Source organism: Scardinius erythrophthalmus (assembly GCF_964197995.2).
Source record: "Scardinius erythrophthalmus genome assembly, chromosome: 23".
Taxonomy (NCBI): Eukaryota; Metazoa; Chordata; class Actinopteri; order Cypriniformes; family Leuciscidae; genus Scardinius; species Scardinius erythrophthalmus.
In genome coordinates this window covers 30,556,430-30,575,908 of record NC_138243.1, presented here as the reverse complement: position 1 = coordinate 30,575,908, position 19,479 = coordinate 30,556,430, and the positions used below count along the sequence as shown (strand labels likewise).

The 19,479-nt window shown below is 34.6% G+C and overlaps 1 protein-coding gene across 2 annotated transcripts in view; it reads right to left on the bottom strand.

The window, feature by feature from the left end:
- The window catches only part of wdr70 (WD repeat domain 70), a 105,696-nt gene that overhangs the window by 15,302 nt on the left and 70,915 nt on the right, over positions 1 to 19,479 (bottom strand). For both annotated transcript variants that reach the window (XM_081353588.1, XM_081353589.1), the window contains exons 11-14: positions 18,303 to 18,402; positions 16,339 to 16,423; positions 14,686 to 14,824; positions 730 to 830 (exon numbers count right to left, since the gene is read on the bottom strand). In XM_081353588.1, the coding sequence (XP_081209714.1) occupies positions 730 to 830; positions 14,686 to 14,824; positions 16,339 to 16,423; positions 18,303 to 18,402 (425 nt within the window). The remainder of the gene's footprint in view (positions 1 to 729; positions 831 to 14,685; positions 14,825 to 16,338; positions 16,424 to 18,302; positions 18,403 to 19,479) is intronic.

Sequence of the window (19,479 nt, the reverse complement as noted above, 5' to 3'; positions counted from 1 at the left end):
TAAAATATATATATTTTTTTGTGAGTAAAGATTACAGAATTTATTAAAGAATTAATCGATTATTATATACATTATTTTAAAAATATAATTACAGAATTTATTTATTATTAAAATAAATTACATATTACCCACTCTTAATTTTTGTAAAAAAATATTCTATTATGTCAAGCTCTAAAATAAATCAGGTAAACATTACTGGGTCTACTGGAAAATTTAATTATAGAATGTATTTATTATCATATAAATTATATTGTAATATTAGCACTCCTATTTTTTTTAAACGACACATTTAAATATAAATATTCTATTTATGTCAAGCTCTAAATTATTAAATCAGACTGAAATTGCTATTTGTGAATAAAAAAATTAATAATATTTTATTTATTATTGTATAAATACTATTTAATTTATTATAAATAAATATAATTATTAATTATTTTAATATATTACCGCTCCTAGTTTTTGTAAATAAAAAGGTTTGAACACAAAAGCGCTTTTGTTTCTAATTTTTTCTTGGACAATTCGCCTTGTGTTTGACAACAGTGACTTTGTTCTAAGCGTGCAGACGATTGATCTTGCTCAAATGGAGTCATGATGAACGAGAACGAGTCTGAGTGAGTCATTTCGCTGAGTTTCCTCGGTGGGTTCAATCAGTCCAAATCTGTCTGTAATGGTAACTGGACAAACGCGGGTGTAAAAACAGGGGAGAGTGTGAAGTGTGACGAAGACCTCTGACTCTTGACTGGGTCGTAGTAAACCTTCGCCAGACCGTTCCCCGTTCCAACCATGATCTGGTTCAGCTTGGGATGCCAAAGACAGCGAACAACACTCTGAAACAACACCAGAGGAGAGAACGAGAGTGAGAACTCATTATAGACATAGAAAAAAAAAGTTGAACTTTTGCATTTGGATGGCTATAAAGAAAATGGGCGTGGCAAAATACACTTGAAAGCCTATAAATCCTAAACGAAAAATCAGAACTTCACGAAAAATGGTGCGCATATGTGACATTACATTCTAAACAAGCATGCAAAATTTTATTGAGATCGGACCATAGGTGGCGCTTTAACTGTTAAAAAGCTTTGAAAACCATATGTTTCCCATGGTAAATTGCCTGTAAATGGTCTTTTCCATCTCTGTAATCACATGGTGTTTCACACATCCACACAATATGCATATCATTTGATAGATCTCCTCATACTGAACAACTTTGCATTCACATCCATGAATATTTTATTTGTCCTCGAGAGGAAATTTGTTTCCACCGTAGATGCGTACATAACACAAACACACATAAACATGTTAAATTATCAACATATCATTCATAATACCATCAAAAATAGTGGCTGACATCACAAAAAAAACAACAACAAGAGAGCATACATGATGTATCAATGGGCGATTTCCTATGTATTTAGAGCTCGTATAGAAACAGGAACAAAACTCTTACTATTCCTGGCCTCTCTACACATCGGTAACCTATACCTATATCTATGGCACTTTACAAAAGATATTTGTAAAGTGGGTGGTCTGGGTCGTTTAAGATTTTTGTGCCTTTCGCAACGTGAATGTAGAGACACAATCCGATAAATTAGGGGTAGGGATACCAATAATTTGACTTGCTAAATAAGTTATCTTTAAGAATTGATTATGAAATCATATTATTTTTAATGAAATAATATTTTTTTAACATAAACCGATGGCAGAGGGTGACGTCTGATATCTCACGCCCTCCAGCTCATCTCCAGTTGACTATATTTGGCATTCGGGATTTGTGGGCATGTGTGTGTGCGTGTGTGTGTGAGATGGAGGAACAGACTCATGAATACCTGGAATCTCATGCAGGGGAAACGTCTTCATGCAGCACATTTCTACACTGTAAACCCTACACTGTAAACAATTATATGATCAATAAGTAATGTCAACATATGTTTTTACAAGATTCAAAGAAAAATTTGAAGTCAGTTTAATACAATTTAAGTTGAAATGACTTAAACATCAGAGTTGATTGTATTTAAAAAATTTAAGGCAGAATTTTTTTTTACAGTGTAATGCTCAAAATAATTCATTGTAAACAAACTATTTTGTTCAATGAATTTACTTTTATGGGTATTTAGAAACTTTCTTTTTCTTTTGAGTTCACAAAACTGACACATTTTACGTTATATGAATTGTTTCATGGTTTTGAGTTTTATTAACTTGTTTCTTTTAATTTAGATTAATATAAATTAATATAAAATATATATTTTTGGGTGCAGATTTATGTTAAAGTGGGAGATTTAGTTGTTTAATTTTGTTAACATTGTGTTACCAATTAGCAAGTTAGCATTTATTGAATTAGCTAGTTGAACCTAAGTTTCCACTACTAAAATTTATAAGTTGAAACTACATGATAATTTTAAATTAAATGTATGAATTTGATTACTCAAATATAAGTTAAGGGCAATTAAAATGTATGTACAAAGTACAAAATAAAAATATGCTAGTTCTGCTTACTTAAACTTTGAAACTGATTACCTCAATTTTTTTAGTTTTGCCAACTTTTTAGTGTATACAATGACAGTTCATTTGTGAGCATGTACAAAACACGGCACCATTAAAGTAAAAAAACACACACACAAAAAAATATTACCATCTTACTTGTGACTGAAGAAAATCTAACCCAAATAAATACATACATATAGCAGATAGCATTTAAATTAAATTATATAAATTATAATTAAAATAAAATTATAATATATTATATTTCCATAAGGCAATAATAATAATAATAATATCTATATGTAAAATATTATATAAAATAAATAAAATTTTTAAATGTTATGCTCTCAAATCTCATTTGCATTCTAATTGAAAGCTATAGAGGAAGAATGTCAGTGAATAACAACTTAAATTTGGGTCTGCATCCTATGAATTCTGCGAAATATATTAAATATCTGTCAGTCACATTTATTTATAAAGCACATTTAAAAACAACAGATGTCGGCCAAAGTGCTGTACAAATGTTAAGCAAATAATATTAAAACTAGGACACAACACATAATCACATGCAATGTACAAATTACATCACTGCACCTACTTATGACTATATGCAGTAATAAATATGATGATTTTAAATCCGTTCTTAAAACTCATCTATGTTGATGCAGATTTAATGTAAAGTGGCAGATTATTCCAGAGCTGTGGAGCAGCCACTAAAAAGGCACGAATCCTGGGAGCAATCAACCGTAGACTATCATTGGTTAATCGAAAGATGTCTGGATGTATGATAAAACAAAAGGAGATCAGAAATACATGCAAGAGCCAAACTGTGGAGGCCTTTATAAACAAACGATAATGCTTTAAACTGGATACGATATTTGACTGGAAGACCAGCACTGGCGAAATATGTTCCCTTTTCTTTGTTCCAGTCAAAAGTCTAGCTGGACAAGCTGGAGACGCGACAGTAAAGACTGTGAGACACCCAAGTACAATACATTACAATAATACAGTCGGGATAAGATGAAAGCATGCATTACAGACTCCAAATCTTTGGATGATAAAAATGACTTCATTTTGGGTATTTTCTTGAGTTGATAGAAGCAACTTCTGACCACAGCATTGACTTATCAAATGTCAATGCTGAATTCCTACATTTCTAGCATGTGAATGAAGGTTAGCAGATAAAAGGTCCTAATTTACTGACAAACATCTCAGTGGAAGCAGAGGGGCCAAAAACTAAGACTTCTGACTTTGTTTAATTTAACTGAAGGAAATTGGCAGACATCCAATGACTGTCATCTTTCAAAAAATCAAATAAACACTGTAAACTAGAAACATCATTTTGATGTAAGGGAAAGTAACACTGATTGTCATCTGCACAACAGTGGTATGAAAAATTATATTCCCTAAAATTGGCATACAAAGGGAGCATGTGTAATGAAAATAAAACTGGACCCAGCATTGAGCCCTGTGGAACCCCATACAAAACTGATGCACAAGATGACGAATCACTACCAATCTCCACAGAAAAGGTCCTGTCTTTTAAATATGAAGCAAACCCATTTAAAGCACAACAATATAGTGCATAAAAGTCATACGGACTACTTCTATGGTCTTTGCATGGTGTTTCTGTCCTTTTTTTGAGCTTGACAGATGTGAACTGTCATACAAACATGCCGTATGGAAAAGAAATGCATAAAAAACAAAAGTAAAAAAGTAAAACAAAATTAAAATGAAAAGTTAAATAAAACAAAACAGCTTTGGAATCAAATGAGTAGATAATGAAGCTGTACAGAAAAAAGACGATCTGGATTGATGGATAGGATAGGATTGATTGGTGGATGGATAAGATGAATAATATGGATAATATGGGATGGACAGGATGATATGATAGGATGAATAAGATGAATAAGATGGATAATATGAATAATATGAGATGAATAGGATGGATATGATAAGATGGATAAGATGGGATGGAGGATAGGACGGGATGGATGGATGGATGGATAACATTGGATGGATGGACGGATGGACAGACAAATAGAAAGATGGACAGACAGACAGACAGACAGACAGACAGACAGACAGACAGACAGACAGACAGACAGATAGACGGATAGAGAGACAGATAGACGGATAGATAGATAGATAGATAGATAGATAGATAGATAGATAGATAGATAGATAGATAGATAGATATAGAGAGAGAAGAAAATCCAGCAGTTATGGGGATCCAAATGCACTTGAAATATTATCTTTTGGCATTAGTTAACAGCACAGGAGGAGCATAGTAGAAAAAAAAAAATCACTATACTTTGTCCAAGAAAGTCCTCTATCTGAACAGATCTTAAGTTCTGTGCAGTTCATTCCCTGTGCAGATCACTCCCTGTGCAGATCACTCCCTGTGCAGATCATTCCCTGTGCAGTTCATTACCTGTGCAGATCACTCCCTGTGCAGATCACTCCCTGTGCAGATCATTCCCTGTGCGGATCACTCCCTGTGCAGATCATTCCCTGTGCGGATCACTCCCGGTGCAGATCACTCCCGGTGGAGATCACTCCCTGTGCGGATCACTCCCTGTGCAGATCACTCCCTGTGCAGATCACTCCCTGTGCGGATCATTCCCTGTGCAGTTCATTCCCTGTGCGGATCACTCCCTGTGCGGATCACTCCCTGTGCAGTTCATTCCCTGTGCAGATCACTCCCTGTGCAGATCACTCCCTGTGCAGATCACTCCCTGTGCAGATCACTCCCGGTGCAGATCACTCCCGGTGGAGATCACTCCCTGTGCAGTTCATTCCCTGTGCAGTTCATTCCCTGTGCAGATCACTCCTTGTGCAGATCACTCCCTGTGCAGTTCATTCCCTGTGCAGATCACTCCCTGTGCAGATCACTCCCTGTGCAGATCACTCCCTGTGCAGATCATTCCCGGTGCAGATCACTCCCTGTGCAGTTCATTCCCTGTGCAGATCATTCCCTGTGCAGATCACTCCCTGTACAGATCATTCCCTGTGCAGTTCATTCCCTGTGCAGTTCATTCCTTGTGCAGTTCATTCCCTGTGCAGATCATTCCCTATGCAGATCACTCCCTGTGCAGATCATTCCCTGTGCAGATCACTCCCTGTGCAGTTCATTCCCTGTGCAGATCATTCCCTGTGCAGATCACTCCCTGTGCAGATCATTCCCTGTGCAGTTCATTCCCTGTGCAGATCATTCCCTGTGCAGTTCATTCCCTGTGCAGTTCATTCCCTGTGCAGATCACTCCCTGTGCAGATCACTCCCTGTGCGGATCACTCCCTGTGCGGTTCATTCCCTGTGCAGTTCATTCCCTGTGCAGTTCATTCCCTGTGCAGTTCATTCCCTGTGCAGATCACTCCCTGTGCAGATCACTCCCTGTGCGGATCACTCCCTGTGCAGATCACTCCCTGTGCAGTTCATTCCCTGTGCAGTTCATTCCCTGTGCAGATCACTCCCTGTGCAGATCACTCCCTGTGCAGATCACTCCCTGTGCGGATCACTCCCTGTGCAGATCACTCCCTGTGCAGATCATTCCCGGTGCAGATCACTCCCTGTGCAGTTCATTCCCTGTGCAGATCATTCCCTGTGCAGATCACTCCCTGTACAGATCATTCCCTGTGCAGTTCATTCCCTGTGCAGTTCATTCCTTGTGCAGTTCATTCCCTGTGCAGATCATTCCCTATGCAGATCACTCCCTGTGCAGATCATTCCCTGTGCAGATCACTCCCTGTGCAGTTCATTCCCTGTGCAGATCATTCCCTGTGCAGATCACTCCCTGTGCAGATCATTCCCTGTGCAGTTCATTCCCTGTGCAGATCATTCCCTGTGCAGTTCATTCCCTGTGCAGTTCATTCCCTGTGCAGATCACTCCCTGTGCAGATCACTCCCTGTGCGGATCACTCCCTGTGCGGTTCATTCCCTGTGCAGTTCATTCCCTGTGCAGTTCATTCCCTGTGCAGTTCATTCCCTGTGCAGTTCATTCCCTGTGCAGATCACTCCCTGTGCAGATCACTCCCTGTGCGGATCACTCCCTGTGCAGATCATTCCCTGTGCAGATCACTCCCTGTGCAGATCACTCCCTGTGCAGATCACTCCCTGTGCAGATCATTCCCTGTGCAGATCACTCCCTGTGCAGTTCATTCCCTGTGCAGATCATTCCCTGTGCAGATCACTCCCTGTACAGATCATTCCCTGTGCAGTTCATTCCCTGTGCAGTTCATTCCCTGTGCAGTTCATTCCTTGTGCAGTTCATTCCCTGTGCAGATCATTCCCTATGCAGATCACTCCCTGTGCAGATCATTCCCTGTGCAGATCACTCCCTGTGCAGTTCATTCCCTGTGCAGATCATTCCCTATGCAGATCACTCCCTGTGCAGATCATTCCCTGTGCAGTTCATTCCCTGTGCAGATCACTCCCTGTGCAGATCATTCCCTGTGCAGTTCATTCCCTGTGCAGTTCATTCCCTGTGCAGATCACTCCATGTGCAGATCATTCCCTGTGCGGATCATTCCCTGTGCAGTTCATTCCCTGTGCAGATCACTCCCTGTGCAGATCACTCCCTGTGCAGATCATTCCCTGTGCAGTTCATTCCCTGTGCAGTTCATTCCCTGTGCAGATCACTCCATGTGCAGATCATTCCCTGTGCGGATCATTCCCTGTGCAGTTCATTCCCTGTGCAGATCATTCCCTGTGCGGATCAGGAAAGACCTGTGAGGCATTGGGTGAATCTGCTTATCCTCCTCCAGCTGTTCATCTCAAACCTGAGCCTCTCTGCCTTCAGTTAAGCCTGCCTGACCTAGAACAGGGCTTTAGGACCCCCACCCCCCGTCCCGTCCCGTAGCAGGGGTCTCCACTGTCCTGATTGACTTAACGGGATGTACGGGGTTAATCCGTCTCTGTCGGCATGTGGCCGAGTAATTGATTATTTAGAAAAAGATCTGGAAGATTTGGCCGCGGATCTGAAATGTGCTTCCAGCTGAGCCTTTTTTTGGTGGAATACAAATATAATCTGCTTTACCTTGAAATCATGTGTGTGTGGAGGCTTTAGATCGTGCACATCTGTATATTTGAGGATCACAGAGTACATGGGAATTCAGTTTCCTGGCCTGAGAACAGCTAAATATAGCGATATACACAGTCAAAACTAAACTTCTACAACATTTCTCACAGTTTATTCGCTATAGTTTAGAAAATGGTAATGAAATATGAGCAGAACTCAGTTGATATTTGACTGGTTTTGTCCGTCCTTCTGTTAGACTGTCTCACACATGAATTATGTTGAATATCTGTCAGCTGTTAAATTTAACTACACAATTAGATAATACCAGTTTAGCTCAACCAATCACCAAGCAATGCTTCATTTTGTTCAGTCTGTGTGTAAAAAGAGCATTAGCAATTAAAGACAAAACACACTTCAGCAAAACATGATCGGCTCAAAGTGTCGAATCATCTTTGGTCACATATTTTAACTTACATAAATTAACTATACTGTCCTGCACACACTAGTAAAAAAATATAAAAAATGATATCTGGTGTCTAAATTTTTTTTGGTTTGACTGTATATGGGCCCAAACACGCATCAACGGCTCAACGAGTCCATCATGTGCCAGTGAAACAAACACTCATAATGCAGAGTATTTATATGCAGCTCAAATGTTTCTGCTAGCACGAAGAGGAATGATAATAATGGCAATGTGAGTGAATCAGGTCTTTCTTCAGCACATTTACTGCGGTTATGGCAAAAACTGAAGCATCTTATTCAATCTTCCATCTTTTCCAAGCAAAACAAGCTGTTTACAGGACAGGATGAGCTTGTGCTTGGATGAGCAAGTGGAACAAATATGGACAACATGTACCTTAGAAGACATTAGGATGTTTTCATGTCACATAATAATATTAATGATAAATTATATATATAATATATAATAATATAAAATGAAATAATGAAATAATGATAATAGTAATACATCACACATAATTTACAAAATAAATTAACTAATTAAATAATAAAAATAAATTAAATAATAACAATAAATTAAATATAATACATATAAAATAAATAAAAATATGTTATATTAATTTTTAATATATTTATATAATATATAATATATTTATATAATAATAAATTAGATATATAATGCATTATATACATAAAATACAAAAAATGAATAAAAAATAATTAATGACTTAATACTAATATGACTATTAATACATTATAAATGTATAATATGCATAAAATAAATAATTCTAATATATTAATTTGCAATGAAATTATAATAAATTACATGCATAAAATCTATATAAAATAAATGTAACGATAATAATGGTAATGTGAGAGAATAAAATATATAATTGATATTACATTTATAATATAACATTAATTTGCAATAATAAAATTGTGAAATTATAATATGTTACATAAAATAAATAATAATAATAATAATAATAATAACAATAACAATAGTAAAATACATATACAATATTTAATAAAATCTAAATTATAGCAATTACTTTGCAATGAAGAAATAACAAATTCAATATAATTTAATACAATAATAATTTAATATATAACTAAAAATAAATAACTAAAATGTCAAAATACTAATTTGCAATGATCAATAATAATAAGAATACATTAGATATAAAATACATAATATAAATTATTGAAGCAAAAAAAATTCTAATACATTAATTTGCAATAATGAAATTATTATAACTTGCATGCATAAAATATGTATTAATAAATGTAATACTAATAATGATAATGTGATGAATAAAATACATAATGTATATTATATATACAATAAATAATAATACAAATTATAACATTAATTTCCAATAGTTATACACTTTATATATAATAAATACTGATATATAAAATATATAATGTATATAAAGTGCATGTAATATTAATGATTAATTATTAGTCTTTCTTCAGCACTTTACTGTGGTTATGGCAGCATTTCAGCAACTTATTAAATCTTCCAACTTTTCTAAACAAAAGAAGCTGTTTACTGACAGTATGAGCACGGCGCCGGAGACACACGGATGCTTTCGTTATGTTGGAGTAAAAAGGAAAAGATATGCAATGAAACAGGGTTTTGAACTCAGGAATACAGCGGAGAGGCGTTACAACCGGCTAAAACACCTGAACATGAACCTGCGTCGAGCTCAAAGCGGGAAACACTTTACCACAAGGTTCATTAGTTAACATTAGTCAATGTATTAACTAGCATGAACTATACATTTGTTACTGTATTTGTTAATGTTAGTTACAAAATATAAAGCTGTTCTTGTTAGTTCATGTTAGTTCACAGTGCATTAACTAATGTTAACAAGATTTTAATAAAGTATTAGTGAATGTTGAAATTAACATTAACAAAGATTAATAAATGCTGTATAAGTGCAGTTCGCTATCAGTTCATGCAAACTAATGTAGTTAAAGCTGCAGTCCGTAACTTTTTTGGGTTAAAAATGATCCGGAATAAATTTTTGAGCAAGTACATAACCAGCCAGTGTTCAGAACTCTCTGCTTGCCGTAGCTCGACTCAGAACGGTAAGCTTGTAATAATGTTTTTAATTCCAGTGGTACTGGTGGATTTGCGTCATTACATTGAAATGTGGCGTGAAGTCCGTGTTTTGAAAGGGGTTCAAAGCGGACGCAGAGACGGCTTTAGTTCTGCTGGACGGGTTAGAACCAGTTCTAAGGATCATTCATTTGTTGGGATGACAATTAGAAATTAAACTGTGCAGAAATGGAAACTGAACTACAGGTAGCCCTAATACACAATAAATGTAGTCACGCAATGCTGATGTTGTTAACATTAACAATTTGAGAACAAAGAATAATTTGCACGGTTTGACGTGATATGATAAGCGATCGTTAATCGGTGCGATTTACTGCAATGCTTTTTTCCACTTAGTTGCTCAGAGCTAAAGTGGGTGTTACTTGTTCAGACGACATTTTCCGGTGAAAATTCTCATGTTGGTCAAACTTCCAAAAAGTCAAATCTGTGACTGCGAATGCCAGGATCCACACCTGTGACTGACAGCCGCACGTTCTCCTCAAAACACTGGATTCATCCGCGCTGTGCCGAGCCGAGGCACAACCCACGTAAAGCTGATAATTCCGCGAATAACTGCAATTGCAGATTTCAAACAGAGATGGCGACAAAGAGGAGAAACTACGGACTGCAGCTTTAACTAATGTTAACTAAAGAACCTTATTGTAAAGTTTTACCATTTATATTGTATGTCTAGCTTCAGTTTTTCTGTGCAAGTCCAGAAGCCTGTAAAAACGGTCCCATAAACACTACATCAGTCGAATCTGAGAGCAGGGCTGGTTCTGTTTTAGTTCTCCGGGCATCGAGTCGCATGAGGACGCAGATGTCTCACCTGGTTTTTGCACCTTGTGAAACAGGCCTGGAAGTGGAGAGCCACCCCTGGAGTATTTACTCTGTCCAGCGCGGGGTTATTTCAGTGTTTACACTCGCATGATTGGTGGCTCTGTCTGTCACAGGACCACTTCATAAAGACAGCACTTAAATTCTTCAGTCGTCCTGCTGGATAAACACCGTAAATAGCTCACTCGTCAGGTCAGCTATAAATAACTTTAGTCCTCTGGACGGTCCAAAGGTATTTACACCCGACCAGAGTCGAAGTCGGCCACTGCTATAATAAACCATGGGGCTTAATAATAGAATAAGTCAGCTTTCGTTGTGCTCGCACACTCTCAGAAAAAAAGGTACAAAAGCTGTCACTGGGGCGGTACCCTTTCAAAAGGTACACTATTGTACCTAAAGAGTGCATATTAGTCACCCAAAGGTACATATCGGTGCCAAAAGTGCATATATTCGTGCCTAATTGGTACATGTTGGAGCCTTTTGAAAGGGTACTGTCGACAGCTTTTGTACCTTTTTCTGGGAGTGTGTGGAAAAGAGCAGCATGCACATTCTGCCTAATGTCTCACTTAATGCTTCACAGAGGAAAATAATAATAATAATATTATTATTTCTATGATAAATAATAATAATAATAATAATAATAATAATATGATATAATAATAATAAAAAATATTTGATTATTTATATGATAAATAAAACAAATAATATTGCAAAGACGTCGAGTAAATGATAGCATACTTTTAATTTTAGGATAAAATATTACATTCATATCTGCAAACACAAACAAGCTAAATTAAATTCGATGTAGCAGATTGATATCTGGTATGAGAATAAGAATGAATTATATATAAAATAAAAAGTAATAAAATCTAATATATATAAAATAAAGAATTAAAATACAATTTATAATATAGAAATTTGCAGTAATTAAATAAAAATAATTAGTATACACATGTAAATGAAATACATTTATAAAATAAACAGTTAAAATAAGTATAACATATTTCTTTCGCAATAATAAAAATACCTATACGTCAGATTAAATTATGTTTATTAAATATATATTAAATAAATATATATAAAAATAAAATATTTGTTAAAATATGTTAAATAATAAAATATGCAAATTATATATATATATACATATATATATATATATATATATATATATATATATATATATATATATATAAAACATTAAAATATATTATTTTTTTAAATGAAATCAATATGCAATGCAATAATGAAATAATAATAACAATAATAATTTATCATAAATAAAATATATATGTGAATTTTCTTTTTTTAAATAATTATAATATTGATTTGCAATAATGAAATACCCTTGTGTCAGATGATGTTATTCTTCTGTAAAGCCTGATATGAGACACTAGGTGTATGTGAGAGCATAGGAACGATGGATGCTGATTATTTGTGCCAAACTCTAAAAACAGATGACATAACAATGAAATAATAATAATAATAATAATAATTATTACATCAAAATGCACAACACAAATTGAAAGCTTGATTTTCTTCTTTTGGAGTAGAGTAGCAGCAGTGGGCATGAATCAGAAGAAGGGTTTGGAAAATGTCTGTAATGATTACACACACACAGAGAGAAGCGAACATCTGCTTTATGCCGTGCTGTCAGCGGTACACACCGAGCACACGGAGCTGGAGAGCATTAGCTTTACGGTGTTATGACTGGAGCCTGAGTGCTGGGACTGAGACACACACTCAGGAGCTTTGAGCTTTCACTCGCTTCAGATCAGCGCATCGAGTTCTCCTCGCGTCAGTCCAGCTAATGCATTGAGGAAGACAGCGTTCCCGGCGCGTCCACAGGGACACACAGGAGGAAGGGTTCGTTTCCTCACTGCAGACGCACTGGTGATCTCACGCCGCCATATTTAGCCAGTCATTCAAGACCGCAGTCTTACAGACAATTAGAGAAAACACTTTTACTGGGACGTGTGGCTTTCTCTCGGCTTCTCCATATATAAGTATAAATAAGAGCTGCCAGTACATGCACATCTGGATATCAATTCAAATAATAAATATAGTAGATAATTACTATAATACTACTACCACTACTACTAAAATAAAAAGTATAATATATTATGATATATAAAAACATAAATAGTTAAAAAAGTATAATAATAATAATAAATATTATATATATAAATATATTTTTTTTTATTAAAATACAAATTGTTAATTTGTAATAATAATAATAATAATAAATACATATAAAATCTATGTGAAATAATTTTATAAAAATAGAAAAATATAAAATAGACAAATAAAAAATTCATAAAAATTGTCTGAAAAATTGTTACTAAAACTATTAAATTATAAAAATAAACGCTAATATTCAAATAAATTAGGGGTGGAACGGTACACAGAAGTCACGGTTCGGTTCATACCTCGGTTCAGACATCACGGTTCGGTACAATGGAGGGAAAAGCAAAACAAAAATGTAGAAGGCAATTTATTTTATTGTGCATGTCTGTAGGCTGTACCACCAAAGGAAAATAAATGTCTTAAGTTTTACAATGCCTTGTATTTTTTAAATAAGTTTTATTAATAAAGTAAAGGCATAGAACCAGTTTATTTGTAGTGCATGGACAATAGTTTTATATAATTAGTTTATTAATTAAATTAATAAAAAGATCTTGAGATATGTTTGGTAATTGTACCTGAATGAATTTAAAATTAATTTGCTATATTTCAGATCAATATATTTGTTTTCCTTAATTTTAATTAACACTAACTTTATTCTCATCTGAATTATAGATAATTTATTTCTGTAAAAAATAATACTAATTTGATTTTCTTTTAATCAATGTAGAATGTGTAACTTACTCACTGTGTTGGGTGACAGTTGTAGGTTACAGTTTGACAAGAGTTTAGTTTGACAAAAGCACAATGTTGTGTTTTATTGCGAGTGTACACAAATATAAGTAAACACTTTGCAGTTTGAACGTTGTCCTATGAACAAAATGACGGAGTATGTTTTTATGTTTCCACTGTTTGATCGCGCCCGCGCCTCTCTCAGCACACACACACACACACACGCACGCACGCACGCACGCACACACACAACATATTCCAGCATTGCAAACTTGACATCGAAGCCTGTTCATTATAGCTAGCCTGTCTATGATTATAGCCACTGAGCTTCAGAGCTAAGGCGGAGCTACAGATTAGGTGTCCCTAAAGCACCCGCGTATCTAACAGTAGTTCCGCATTACATTAATTCATTTGCACGCGAGTTTTATTTTTATACCGTGTATTCTCCGTGTGTATTCATGCACCGAACCGTGACGCCCGTACCGTTTAAGTTCAGTACGAATACATGTACCGTTCCACCCCCAGTATAAATTAATAACATAATGGTATAAATAAAATATAAAATAATAAATAATTTAAATACATAGTATAATAAATTAATCTGCAATAATGATGTATGTATCATTACATACATCATTAACAACTAACCTTTCATTGAAGTAAAAGAATTGACAATTATGAAGGATCTGGATATAGTAATAATACAAATTATAATCATAATTTACATGAAAATAAATGTATAAAATAAAGCTTATTATATCTAAAACATATCTTATATTAGGTAAGTGTGAATTTGCTGCTCCTGTCAGTCAAGTGTAAATCAGATCCATACTTCAATGCACTTTATCAAATCATATTTTGTGATCTGGAAGCATTATAAGTAAAGACTCAGCACTACATAACTCATAATAACGCACACGTATAACCTACCGTATCGGCCACTTCAATCTCATAGACCTTCTGAAGAGACTGTCGCTCGAAGAACACCAGCTTCCCGTTTCCTTCGTCTTTCCTGACCGATGTTCCCGTCAGGAGAAGTTTATCATCTGGGCTGAAGCAGCAGTCCGTCCTGATCCCAGAAAACAGTTTGATTAATAATCATAATTAATCTACAAAATTTGAAATAAAGAGAAAACACGAACAGGTGTTTACATTTCATAATGCCTTATAACAATTCATAATCAGCTTCATGAAAAACTGACATGATGTGTACCACCAAAACTAACACTGTTCAAAATCATTTTAATTCATCGAAATAAGTCTGAAATATAAATATTAGGAGAAAAAATTAAACTTAAAAACTTGCCAACTTGGCATTTGCAAACGAATGAAATATGTGTAAGCACTAAAATCATAAAAACTAAACAGGAAATTGAAATAAGAATAATAATAAAAAAATATTTAAGAAAATGACTAAAACTTAAACTGAAAATATAAAAATAAAAGCTCAAATATTCATTATTACTATAGTGGTGGATAAATAATATTAAAATACCAGTTTCTAATTCCATGACTTTTCCAGATATTTCTGAAGAAATGAAATGATTTTACAGACTGAACTCAAAAACTCTATCTGAGGAAATCCTTTAAAACTGACCATAACCATATATATATATTTCAACCATACAAAATATTCTCCAGGCCTGTAAATTACACTTTTGAAATTCCCTGAATTATTCGGACTGTTGTAACTTGATTTACAGTTATAACTTTAACAATACTGCAATAAAACTCCATTTACACATGATTCATGTCCGACACCACATTATAATGCATTAAATATGTAAAAGGTTAATATTATAACATTATTACATGCATTATTCTTTCTTTAAAACACCTTTCTTTAAATAAACATCGAGATTTTGCATTCATATGAACGCATAAGGGAGAGTGAATCATAACTTGGGTATCATATTTTTTCATATTTAAAAAAAAAAATCAATCTATTTCTGTACCTTCACAAGTTAATTTTAAATGATCCTGAAAGTGACAAATGATTTTTGAAAAACTACTAATATTTCATACATCCTCTCAATTAATATGAGCTAATTAAAGACACATGCATATTATATTATATTATGTTATGTTAAATTATATCAAATTATATTATGTTAAATTATATTTTGTTATGTTAAATTATGTTAAATTATATTATGTTAAATTATATGAAATTATATTATGTAAAATTATATTATGTTAAATTATATTATGTAAAATTATATTATATTATGTTAAATTATATCAAATTATATTATGTTAAATATTAAATTATATTATATTATGTTAAATTATATTGTTAATTACATTATATTATGTTAAATAATTATTATATTATGTTAAAGTATATTATTTTGTTAAATTATATTGAGTTAAATTATGTTAAATTATATTATGTTCATTTATATTATATTATGTTAAATTATACTAAATCATATAATACATTTAATTATTAATATTTTCTAAATATGCTAAGAATAGAGATCGATCAATCTGTAAACAATTAATAACGAATTTTCATAACATTATTTGCAGAAGTGTTAAGGGTGTAAACGTTGCGTCTGTTTATGGAAGTTTTTTATTTACATGGGAAAGAAGGAGGTCAATCCAGTAACTTGTCCGAGAGGCTTCCTGAAGCTCCGAATGTCCCACGTCTTTAGCGTGTCGTCTCCTGCAAACACACACACACACACACACACACAACAAGGGTTGGAAAATGACATCACATGATCCCATGATGTCAGAAGGTGCTTTCCTGAATCTGTGTCATTGTCCGTCGGGATGAGTCGGAGAATCGTGATTCTGATGGGATCTCCAGACACGTGCTGACTAACACCATTCAAAGTGTGATTGCCTTCACACACACGGGTCGTTTCCATGTCGGGGTCAAAGGTCACGGTGAGACAAGACCTCCATTATCTGGAGACAATCACGCTTTGTGTTTGTGTCCACCATATTCCCACATATTCAATATATTTTAGCATTTAAAACCCACATATTCAGTTGTCAGGACAGGATAGGGGTGAGCGGTATGAATGAAATCTTATTTCATGGTATGAATAATTTTGATAAATTATGAATAATATCACACAGGCAGTATATCTGACCATGTAGGCTAAAATGTATTTGCATTGATATACTGTTAATGAGCATCCCGCCATCATGTCCAGAGATGAGGTCATTCAAATTATACTGTTATGATATTTTGCGAAACCGTCACATCCTTTTGGATTTTCCTAGAAAAATCCTTCACACAAAACGTCTACAGGCGTTCACAGACAACCTGAAGTCGCGGAAGGGCTCGTCGTTTAAGTTTCATTACAAGCTGTTCACACAGTGGCAATAAAAAAGCGATTAATGCATGAAAATTCTTACATATAGCACTTTTAAATGTATGAAAAAAATATATATAATAATTTTAATCTGTTTTAAATGCTAACAATAGAATTGAAATGTTTTAAATGCTAGAATATTTTGAATATGTGAGAATATGCTCAACACAAACACGAAGCGTGATTGTATCCAAATAACATGAAACATATATATATATATATATATATAAATAAACAAAAACTTTTAACCATATATATATATATAAATTTATACATAAGGTTAAAAGTTATATATATATATATATATACATGTATACACTGTATATTATTAAACGATTAGATAAATATAAAAATAATAGAATTAATACAATTTATTAAAAATGTGTGTATATTTATATATATGTCATGTTTTTAAAAAATGTATACAGTATATATTAATAAATTTCATAAATAAAACAAATACACTTAAAAAGTTTTATTATAAACAATTAGATAAATTATAATTAATGTAAATTTTTTAAATGTAATTAAATTCTGTATTTACACACACATACATTGAAGGAGAACTCGGCAACTCTAGCGAACTCTAGTCACTTCTTCGCTGATTTTCCCTTTTGTTGTCGCATGTTTTCCCCACGAGCTCCCCCTACAGCTGTGGGGGGGCGTATATTTCACAACACAGTCGTAAAAAACTCACTTGCGGCGTCCTCCTCCCCCTCTCTACCGCTGCTCATGTGCGTTTGTTTTGATCGGAGCAAGCCAACTGTATGGCGTGGAGCTATGTCTATCGAGGTGGGTAATCTGGTAATACATCATAAATGCGTGTGTGTTTATGTCGAATTGCCGTAAAGCAATTTGTGTTTCGCGCTCGTTCTCGTTCTCGCTTTCGCTTCTCACGAGACTTCCAATTTCTATCTTGCCGGGACGGTAGTGAACAAGTTGCAAGGTTGGTTTTCCGCCTGGGAACGCTGGGGGGAGCGGGGAAAGTCACCAATATCACCAGAACAGGTTGTTTAACCATCCAAATGATTTCTAGACAGTTTTATTAAGTTAAAAAAGCTACCAAGTTCTCCTTTAATATTTATGTTTATATATTATATATATAAACATTGTATATATGCCAAAGAATGTTATTCCTTGTCTTAACGTGTTTTCTCTGTATTTTCAGATTATATAAAGAGCTCTTATGTACAGTATCAGTATATCTCCGACTCTCACCTCCTCGAGACGCCAGAGTCACGCCGTCGTAGGAGAACGAGAGGCAAGACGTGTCCGACCCGGGAGCGTGAGCCTGGCGGCAGTGGAACTTGGTGTGGACCTGCAACAGAACACAACTAAACATTAATTCAGTTCACGGTTATTTTCACAATCACATCATTTCAAAGCAGCTTTACAGAAAGTGCATGAGTCCACATTACAATTTACAGTGATCTGATATCAGAGGAAACTGTCTGAGTTATGTATTTCAGGAATGTATATAGACAAAATCACAGTTAGCGAAAAAGGTATTCATTTGAACAATGTAATTATTTAATGCAGATACAATGAGCTCATTAAAGTAATGAATACTTGTTTGATTATTTTTAACATTATTTTGATTATGACATTTAGAAAATATAGCATTGGTGGATGTTGATTCAGAGTTTGCGTCGACTGAAGTCTTCATTAGAGAAAGTACATTAGGAGGAGGACCTTTCAACACGTCTGTGTGAGCAGGAGAACGAGACCTGCGCTCCATTAATACACATAAAGACCTTTCACACACCGACGTCTGCAGGCCATGAGGTTTTCATCTGCAGAACGAGCGAAGAACAACATCACACTAGACTCTGAAACCACTTCATTCTTGAAGTGTCACTCAGACCAGGGCTTTCTGATGCGCTGCCATCCTTCATCCCGTCTCTCGTGTTAAACATCAACACAAGGACTGAGAACGAGTGTATAAACCTGAACCTTTAAAGCTGAGAGCCTCCTCTAGAGCTCCTGTCTCCTCAGCCGAGACTTCAGCCTGAGTTACACAAGAGTGTGTGAAGAGATCTAATGAACACACACTTCAGACACACTACACCAGGGATCAGCAACTCCGGTCCTGGAGGGCCACTGTCCTGCAGAGTTTAGCTCCAACCCTAATTAAACACACCTGAACAAGGCAATCAGTGTTTTCAGGATTACTAGATAGATACAGGCAGGTGAGTTTTTATCAGGGCTGAAGCTAAACTCTGCAGGACAGTGGCCCTCCAGGACCGGAGTTGCTGATCCCTGCACTACACTAATAGATTTCAAATCTATTGGCTTTTGTCACTTTTTTATTAGCAGGATAGTGAAGAGCTGTAACAAACTACAAAAATAATAATAATAATAATAATAATAATTTACTATATTTTATACATTTATG